This window comes from Takifugu flavidus, chromosome 5 (genome assembly GCF_003711565.1).
Source record: "Takifugu flavidus isolate HTHZ2018 chromosome 5, ASM371156v2, whole genome shotgun sequence".
Lineage (NCBI taxonomy): Eukaryota > Metazoa > Chordata > Actinopteri > Tetraodontiformes > Tetraodontidae > Takifugu > Takifugu flavidus.
This window is the reverse complement of record NC_079524.1, coordinates 14,349,589-14,358,905: the sequence shown is the minus strand read 5'-3', so window position 1 is coordinate 14,358,905 and position 9,317 is coordinate 14,349,589. Positions and strand designations below refer to the sequence as shown.

Sequence of the window (9,317 nt, the reverse complement as noted above, 5' to 3'; positions counted from 1 at the left end):
ATTTTTGGATGATTACATCACCGTGTTTGTTCGTGGGGCCTGAGGGTGTGGCTGCGCAGGTTGACCTTACTGCTGAACAAAATGAGTGGTATGAGATGGCTGAGGAAGCGTGTCCCCACGTTACCCTCGCCATCCATGCTGAACATCAGGCAAAGGACCTTGGTCCTATGATAAAAAGGTTAATGAGTGTCACAGATTGGAGCTCTACTCAGATTCCTGGCCTGTTATATTCTCCTTTAGAAAAGAGTTACAAGATAATGCATACAACTACTAACTCAGTAATCTTACAACATCGACAGATTCAGAGGTTTCATGGGAGAGAAAAGACTGATCATCCGGACAGTGCACAAATTTTAAATTCACTTCCAGAAACTTTGTGGTCCTCTGGCCCGGCAGATGTGGGGTTGTGTTCTACTGTTGAGCCAGTGACATTCAGTGTCTCGGATTACAACCCTGTCTGGCAGAGTCAATATAAACACAGACCACCTGCTGAGGAAGGCATTCAGGAAACAATAGAAGGGCTGTTAATTTCTGGGGTTCTTGAGTATTCCACTTCAGCATGGAATACTCCGATTTTGCCAGTTGAGAAGCAGGAAAAAGGGAAATATAGGATGGCTCATGATTTGAGACGTATTAATTCTATCGTGACAACACCCACAGTGCCAGTTCCCAACCCATATACTGCAATATCAGCTTTGTCTCCTTCCCATAAATGGTTCACATGTATTGATCTGGCTAATGCATTTTTTTGTCTCCCACTGACTCCGCTATGCGTGACATCTTTTCTTTCACATATAAAGGCAGACAATTACGATATACACGTTTACCACAGGGATTTATTTTATCCCCTGGTATTTTCAATCAGACATTACGGAAGTTGTTGAAGGACCTCACTCTACCAGAAGGGGTGGTCTTGATTCAATATGTTGATGACATTTTATTGGCGGCTACATCAGCTGAGTCTTGTTTGTGGGCAACAGAGGCACTCCTTACGCATTTGTGGGAAAAGGGCTTTAAGGTCTCTAGAAAGAAGCTTCAGTGTTGTCGTCGCTCTGTGACGTTCTTGGGTAGGGTGGTTTCTGCTCAGGGTACAGGTGTATCACCAGCTCATAAATCCTCTATCCTTGAACATCCTAAGCCAGAGACTGTAAAGGAAATGTTGTCATTTCTGGGTCTTGCGGGCTATAGTAGACACTTTATCCCTGCATACTCAGAAAAGACTACGCCCCTACGTGCAATGGTGAATGAACAGGGAATGCGTAATTTGACAGCTCGGTTGACATGGACAACTGAGGGAGAGAAAGCGTTCATTGCTCTTAAACAGGCACTCACGACATCTGCATGTTTTGCCATTCCGGAATATAAAGATACTTTCTTTTTGGATGTTTCTGAAGGAGAACATACAGTAAATGGTGTTCTCTTTCAGAAAAAAGGGGGTGAAAGGAAAGTATTAATGTATGCAAGTATAATGCTGGACCCCATTGAAAACAGGCACCCATCGTGTGTAAGGCATGTAGCAGGGGTAGCAAAACTTTTACAAAAAACAGCACATTTAGTGATGGGTCACGCTCTGACAGTTCTTACAACACATAGTGTGGTATCACTGGTCAGGTCAGCAGCATTCACCATGACCTCACTTAGGCAGACCAGGATGGACAAGATTTTAACGGCACCACATATAACATACACACATGAAGGGATCAATATGGCAGATGGCATGGGAGAGGGTGAACCACACAGATGTGAAGAGAAAGTGAAGAAAGATGAAAAAATCAGAGTAGATCTTAAGACGGAGCCGTTAAAGGATCCAGATGAAATACTATTCACAGACGGCTGTTGTTTCAGACACCCACAAGAGGGTCTGAAAGCTGCCTATGCAATAGTTAGACAGTCAGAAGAAGGCTTTGAGGAAGTGGAAACAGGAAACCTAACAGGTAAAGAGTCAGCACAACTTGCAGAATTGAAGGCAGTTATTAGAGCATTAGAAATATCAAAGGGAAAGAGAGTGACCATCTATACAGATTCAGCATATGTAGTGGGAGCAATACACTTAGAACTTTGTCAATGGTTGCGGGCAGGTTTTAACACAGCATCAGGATCTCCTATAAAACATGAGGCAGAGATGAGGCAACTGACACAGGCACTCATGGAGCCAGCAGAGGTCGCAGTCGTAAAGTGCAAAGGTCACAGCAAAGAGAACTCTCTGGAGGGAGGAGGTAATGAGGCTGCAGATCAGGCAGCAAAGAAGGCAGCAGGTTATAAACCAAGTTACAATTTGTTGTTGGCAGAGAAAACAGTTCATGAAATTCTTCCAAGATACGATAGGGAAAGACTTAGTTGTGATCAAAAAGAAGCTTCTCCGCATGAAAAAACAGTTTGGAAGGAAAGGGGGGCTGTGTGAAAGTTGAAGGAATTTGGCGGGGCCCAGACGGCAGACCTGTTCTCCCGCCCGGTCTGTTAGATGCCGTTCTGGAAGAGGCCCACGGCCTGACACACTGCAGGAAACCACAAATGATGCGGTATCTAACACATTGGTGGCATCCATTTTTGTCAGCCAGTGTAGAAAATTATATCAGAGAATGTTCAATATGCACACACTTTAATCTGAAATCAACAATTCGACCACACGAGGGCAAGTTTCCAATTGCCCCCATGACAGGGCCAGAAAATTATAGATTTCACTGACATGATAGACTGAGTCAATGGGTTCCGATACCTCTTGGTGGCAGTGGATGCATACACTGGCTGCCCAGAGGCGGTTCCCGTAAAAGCAGAAGATGCAAAAAGTGTTATTAAATTTTTGATTAATCCGATACATGGTTTCCCCAAACAAATTAGGTTTGAGAATAGAACTCATTTTAAGAAGAAGTAGAGAAGGCGTTAGGCGCAGGTAGAAAGAATGAATCAAACACTGAAGAGCAAAATTGGCAAGATATGTGCTCACAGTGGAATGAAATGGACACAGGCGCTTCCAATAGCCTTGATGTCAGTAAGAAGCTCTGTTAGCTCCCGAACAGGATTCACCCCCTTTGAGCTCGAGAGGGGTGTTCTCTTTCCGGGACCAGGAGCAGAAAATCCATAGACCAGCCCAGCACTTTTATGAAATATAAATCTTATTTTGTTCAACTAAAAACGACTCTCTCAGTTTTCTCCCAACAGGCAATCTCTGTAACAACAGTCAGGAAGGATCCAGGAACTCAACACACAGCTGAATGGGTTCTTCTGAGAACCATCAAGTGAAAATGGCCAGAGCACAGGTGGACTGGTCCCTTTGAAGTTGTAGAGTGAACATCACATGTTAACCCTAACATACTAACATACTAACACTCTAACACATTAACCCTAACTCTGGTATCACTGGAATCAATGTACCCCAGCAGGTAATCCACAGAGAACGCTTGGACAGATTCGGAAACATCTACAGGAGACGGCACAATGATTACAGTTCTACTTTGGTGTGCGTTGTGGGGAGGATCTCAAGGCAACGTGGGAGACATCTGTCTGGGTTACACAGGGGTGATTCTTGATTACACTAAAGGGAGTGATACAACATTTCAGTTTGATTTATCATAGGTGGCTGTAGAGACCCTGGAATTTGGAGGAACATGGACACATGTATGATCCACTTTGTCAGCTCTTTTTCCAGTGGTCTCGAATAAGACATCTCCTCCTACATTTGTTTCAGTCAGATCCAATTTTACCTGCTTGTCACGAATGGGAAGAAGGTTGGTAGGTGACTTGCCTTCAACATGGTGTAAGTACATGGTAAATGTCACTACAAGGAGTAACACTTCACACTTTCCAGTTCATCGAGCTGATTTGTTTTGGCACTGTGATCCGCACACTCTGATGCCAGCAATCCCACCCGACTGGTCAGGAACATGTACTCTGGTTCGTCTCCTACTCCCTATCACTCTATTAAGTTCAAAGGGGGAGCAGGTGCTACCTCCAATTAGATATAGGAGAGGAACATCATTTGATCTCACACAGGGATCCCCAACATATATTGATTCAATTGGAATTCCAAGGGGAGTCCCTGATGAATATAAATTAGTGGACCAGGTATCAGCTGGATTTGAAAATTTACCTTTAATCTCTGCACTGTTTCCTATAACTCCAAATAAGAATGTGGATAGAATCAATTATGTTCATTATAATGTGCAGCGATTGGCGAATCTCATCAGAGATGCAGTGGCTGGCTTGTCAGAACAGGTTGCAGCCACTTCTTTGATGACTGTGCAAAATAGAATGGCACTTGATATGCTTTTAGCAGAAAAAGGAGGGGTTTGTGCTATGTTTGGAGATCAATGTTGTACATTCATTCCTAATAATACAGCTCCAGATGGTTCTGTGACCCGGGCACTGGAAGGTTTGCGGACATTGTCAGACGAAATGAAGGAGCATTCTGGTGTAACTAATCCACTAGAGAAATGGATGGATAGAATGTTTGGTAAATGGAAAGTGATCATTGTATCTGTTTTGATGTCATTAATTTCTGCAACTGCCGGCTTAATTTTGTGTGGTTGTTGCTGTATTCCTTGTATTCGTTCTCTATGTAATCGTATAATCGTAACTGCAATTGAAGGAAAGCAACCTCCTCCTTACCAGATGGCTCAAATTCGAAGGGAAACCATTCCCTTGATGGGAGTAAGTGATGGAGAGATTTAAGGGAATTGACAATAATTTGGTAGTATTGGCCTAGTTTAGGCTAGGCCAAAAGGGGGACTGAAGAGAAATATTTTATCTTGTTAGCATCTTTTATCCTATTAGCATGTGTTATACTATATGTTTGGTTTTATGTTACAGTTAGTTTAGAAGTTAGGAATACTATATACTCTTTAGTAGGAATACACATAAGCAAGTCAGTTGACCCTTCCTTGACCTGAAGACTGGTCAGACAGTTGGAGCCAGCCAGACAGGAAAGGGTAGATCCCCATCGTAAAACATGACAACGTAGTTTACTGGTGTTGATAAGTTCCTTGGCAGGAATATGACTTCGGACCTGGCCATCTGGAGAAGATAATGGACAAGAAGGACCACACCAACACCAAGGGAGGCTGGAAGAAGAAGATGGGGTCATCCAAGAAGAAGGACTGGATTGGACTGAATTAGCATCAATAATTTACATATATCTTTCTATATAAGACTGGGTCAAGGGATAGTTAGGTCGTCAGACTTCATGCCCTGACAATTGACTTTGTTGTTGCTAGGGTTATGAACTGGCCCAGAGCTCTGTAATATTTGTATCTTGAATTGATTCTGTTTGCTAAATACATCTGTTTGCTAAATACATCTGTTTGCTAAATACATTTTGAAATTGACATTTGTTTACTTGAAGTCTTCATTTAAAGAACACGCGGATTGGCAGTGACACACGAGAGGTACTGCGATCCAACAACCACACACACACATCTTATTTTTAATTTGCAGGTGAAGTGTTTGCTTTGTTCCCGACATCTGGTGTATAATAATAATAATAATAACACGTCATCAATGATGAGTCAAACATGAGAATGAAGCTGGTGGTGCTGCTGTGATGACGTTTCCACCAGGTGAGCGGGTGCTGTTTCCGGCAATATTAAGAGTAACTTTTAAACTTTACTGCGCAGGTTTGGGTGTATAAAATTAGTTACTTAACTAAATTAATCTTGTTCTGCTAACTTCCATATTTTAGGTAGCAGGAAGCAGGAGCTTGATGAAGGTCTAGTGGATTTCATAGTGAAAGATTCCCAGCCATTCACTGTGGTGTCTGATCCTGGCTTCCGTGCTCTGGTGGCTAAACTGGATCCCACACCCTTCCATCACGGCAGACAGTTAAAGCCATGGTGGAGAGGAGGTACTATATGTGGAAGAAAAGGAGAAGGCCAAGGCAGCCCTGCAGAATGTTGACAGTGTCAGCTTGACCGCAGATATGTGGTATCTCGCTGTCACCTGCCATGCAATTCATGCAGGTGAACTCTCCACCACCCTGTTGGGAGTTCGGCCTTTTCCTATCAGTCACACAGCAGAGAACATCGCTGGAACTGCTCGAGAGCTTTTAAGGGAATGGGCTCTTGAAGAGAAGGTGAAGTGCTTGGTGACTGATGCAGCAGCAAATATGATTGCTGCAGCAAATATTCTGCGGGTGCGGCATGCCGTCTGCCTGGCTCACGCACTAAACTTAATTGTCAAAAAGGCCATGGATGCTACTCTTGGGCTAGATAATATAAGATCAAAAAACGAGGCGGATGATCACCTATTTTAAATCAAGCACCACCGCTAAAGAGAAGCTGCAGCAGATCCAGGTGCAAATGGGCTGTCCTGTCACAAAACTAATAATTGAAGTAGACACAAGATGGAATAGCACCTATGAGATGCTGCAGTGATGCTGCAGTGCGGAATGCACCCACTGAAGAGGACCCGCCATCCACTTCAACAGCACAGCCAGAACCAGCTGCTTCTTCCCAAGGTACAAAAATTATAGAATTTGGATCAATAGATTTATTTGCATTGATTCATGTACGGACTAAACTTTATGTAATGTTTTATTTTAAGTCATTGATCTGTGGAAGCTGTTGGACAGGGATGCTGAAGAAGCAAGAGCGTCCAGGAATGCCACCGCTGATGCCATAGTGGAGGTGCAGCGTTATCTGTCAGCCCGTCCACTTGAACGATCACAGGACCCTCTGGTGTCCTGGACGAAAAACAAAGCCCTATACCCAAACCTGTACCACCTGGCAAACCAGTACCTCGCAACACCAGCATCCTCTGTGCCCTGCGAGAGGGTGTTTTCTAAAGCTGGGGAAATAGTTTCAAAAAAGAGAAACCGCCTCAAATCCTCAACTGTGGAGAAACTGTTGTTTTTAAATAAAAATGCATAAGCACACCAGTTCACCCAAGCACCTTAGGCCCATACCCCCCATCTGTTTTTAAAATATATAGAAAAAATTATAATAATAATACAACATCAAAAGTGCACGCTTGCTGGGTCATCAACCTTTTGCATGGCTGCAGTACAACCAATGCACCAGCAGATGAATCCCGCATTTGAAATGATTGAAGCTTCAAGTAATGAACCAATTTTCAACACAATGGTCCATAAGGGTTCAAAGCCTCATTTGGACATCACTAGTAACGGGTAATCCAGCAGGGAAACAGCTGGAAAGTCTTGCATCAAGGCAGAAGAACAATCTGGCAAAGACTGAGAGTGCAGGGGAGGCTTATAAGCAGGGCTGATTGGGAATGAGCTGCAGCTGTGCTTGCAGGTGAGTGGCGTTGAGCTGACGGGGTGGGAGTGGCTGGCAGGTAGAGTGGAAAATTACTGGGGCAGAGGGACAGGAGGGAACTGGGGAAATGGGGCTGTGACACAGATTTTTTTTCCCAGTGCACTGTCAGTTGATCCAATTGTTCTTGGATTCCGAATCTGTAATTAATTAATTTTGGTCAGTCCCCTGCCGTTCTGGGTAAATAAATGAAGAGAGAAACACACCCTCCAAAACTAAAAGTCTGATTCAGTCTTTTTTGTATTGAACATTCTAGAGAGATAAACGAATTTAAACTCACTGCACCTACTGTATCTCTCTTGGTCCTTTCAAGAATCAAAGTCCTGTTAAATGTGAACTTGAAAGAGCCTTCATCGCACCATGCATTCACTTTTCTTCCCTTTATTTGGTTTCTTTGTTGGCTCACAATACCTCCCGTATTGTAACTGCTAATCCGCGTGTTCTTTGAATGAAGACTTCAAGAAGAAAAATGCCAATTTCAAAATGTATTTGACAATAGAACCAATTCGAGATACAAATATTACAGAGCTCCGGGCCAGTTCATAACCCTAGCAACAACAGAGTTAATTGTCAGGGCACGAAGTCTGACAACCTAACTATCCCTTGGCCCAGTCTTTTATAGTAACACACATGCAAATTCACAATGTTCATGCAATCCAATCCAGATCCCCTGCTGGGATGGCCTCGTCCTCTTCCTCCAGTCCCATTTGGTGTTGGTAGAGTTCTTCTTTTCCATTGTTTTCCCAGGTGGCCAGATCCCATTCTTCATGCAAATGTGATCATCAACCCCCCTGATGTCCCGTTTACAATGAGTGTTTGACACCCCCTGCCTGACTGGTCCTGAGATTACAGTGGAACAAACAACAATCCTGTGAATGGAATGTCTCTGTTCTTTATTACATTTGCTAATGAGTCTACCTTGCCTAACTTCTAAGAGAAGACAGGAACATATGGTGAAACACATAACAACAAGATAAAGACAATTCTCAACACTTTTAATTAAAACACAAAGTGAAGCTTGCGAATATCATGTAAACATGTATTTCAAATGATAAAAAAAATCCTGCTGTGGAAAAAAGTCAACCCTGGTTCATAGCACTGCGATGAGCTTTTGACCTCCAACTCAAATATGTACAGACATGGAGACATGCCACATGACAGTCAATTCTTTATTCCTTTTTATTTGCTACAACAAAAAAATTTCACTATCTACGTTCATGTAAAATGTGAGTGATGTGAATTTTTCGTAGTGAGGCGCACAGCTTAATTTAGATGAGCCTCTCTATCACAGTGAAACAGGCATCATGTTCCCCTCTTCTGCAGAGAATAAATGATAGCATTAAGCATTAAGGCATGCTTAAAGCATAAAAGCATACGTGAGGGGTACCCTAAAATAGAACACAGGGGTAAAGAAGATGTCTCTTTTCTGCTTGAGGAGAAAATGCCTAACAGAAAAGGTGACAGGTAAATAAGCAGAAACACATGTAGTGTAATAACAAAGTTATCCTATTGACCCCATACATGGCATACGTCCTCTGACAAAGTAAATTGTTACTGGGCTAAACGAGTATTCCACCTAGTGTTGGATCGCAATACCTCTCGTGTGTCACTGCCAATCCGCGTGTTCTTTAAATGAAGACTTCAAGTAAACAAATGTCAATTTCAAAATGTATTTAGCAAACAGATGTATTTAGCAAACAGATGTATTTAGCAAACAGAATCAATTCAAGATACAAATATTACAGAGCTCTGGGCCAGTTCATAACCCTAGCAACAACAAAGTCAATTGTCAGGGCATGAAGTCTGACGACCTAACTATCCCTTGACCCAGTCTTATATAGAAAGATATATGTAAATTATTGATGCTAATTCAGTCCAATCCAGTCCTTCTTCTTGGATGACCCCATCTTCTTCTTCCAGCCTCCTTTGGTGTTGGTGTGGTCCTTCTTGTCCATTATCTTCTCCAGATGGCCAGGTCCGAAGTCATATTCCTGCCAAGGAACTTATCAACACCAGTAAACTACGTTGTCATGTTTTACGATGGGGATCTACCCT

General features: G+C 42.8%; 1 protein-coding gene across 1 annotated transcript; it reads left to right on the top strand.

Annotated features, from left to right (window-relative positions):
• Window positions 1-772: 772 nt before the first annotated feature.
• On the top strand, window positions 773-5,321 carry LOC130526514 (uncharacterized). Its single transcript, XM_057034275.1, has one exon. It carries the CDS (start codon window positions 1,157-1,159, stop codon window positions 2,399-2,401), a length of 1,245 nt encoding a protein of 414 aa, XP_056890255.1. The 5' UTR covers window positions 773-1,156; the 3' UTR covers window positions 2,402-5,321.
• The last annotated feature ends 3,996 nt before the right edge of the window (window positions 5,322-9,317 follow it).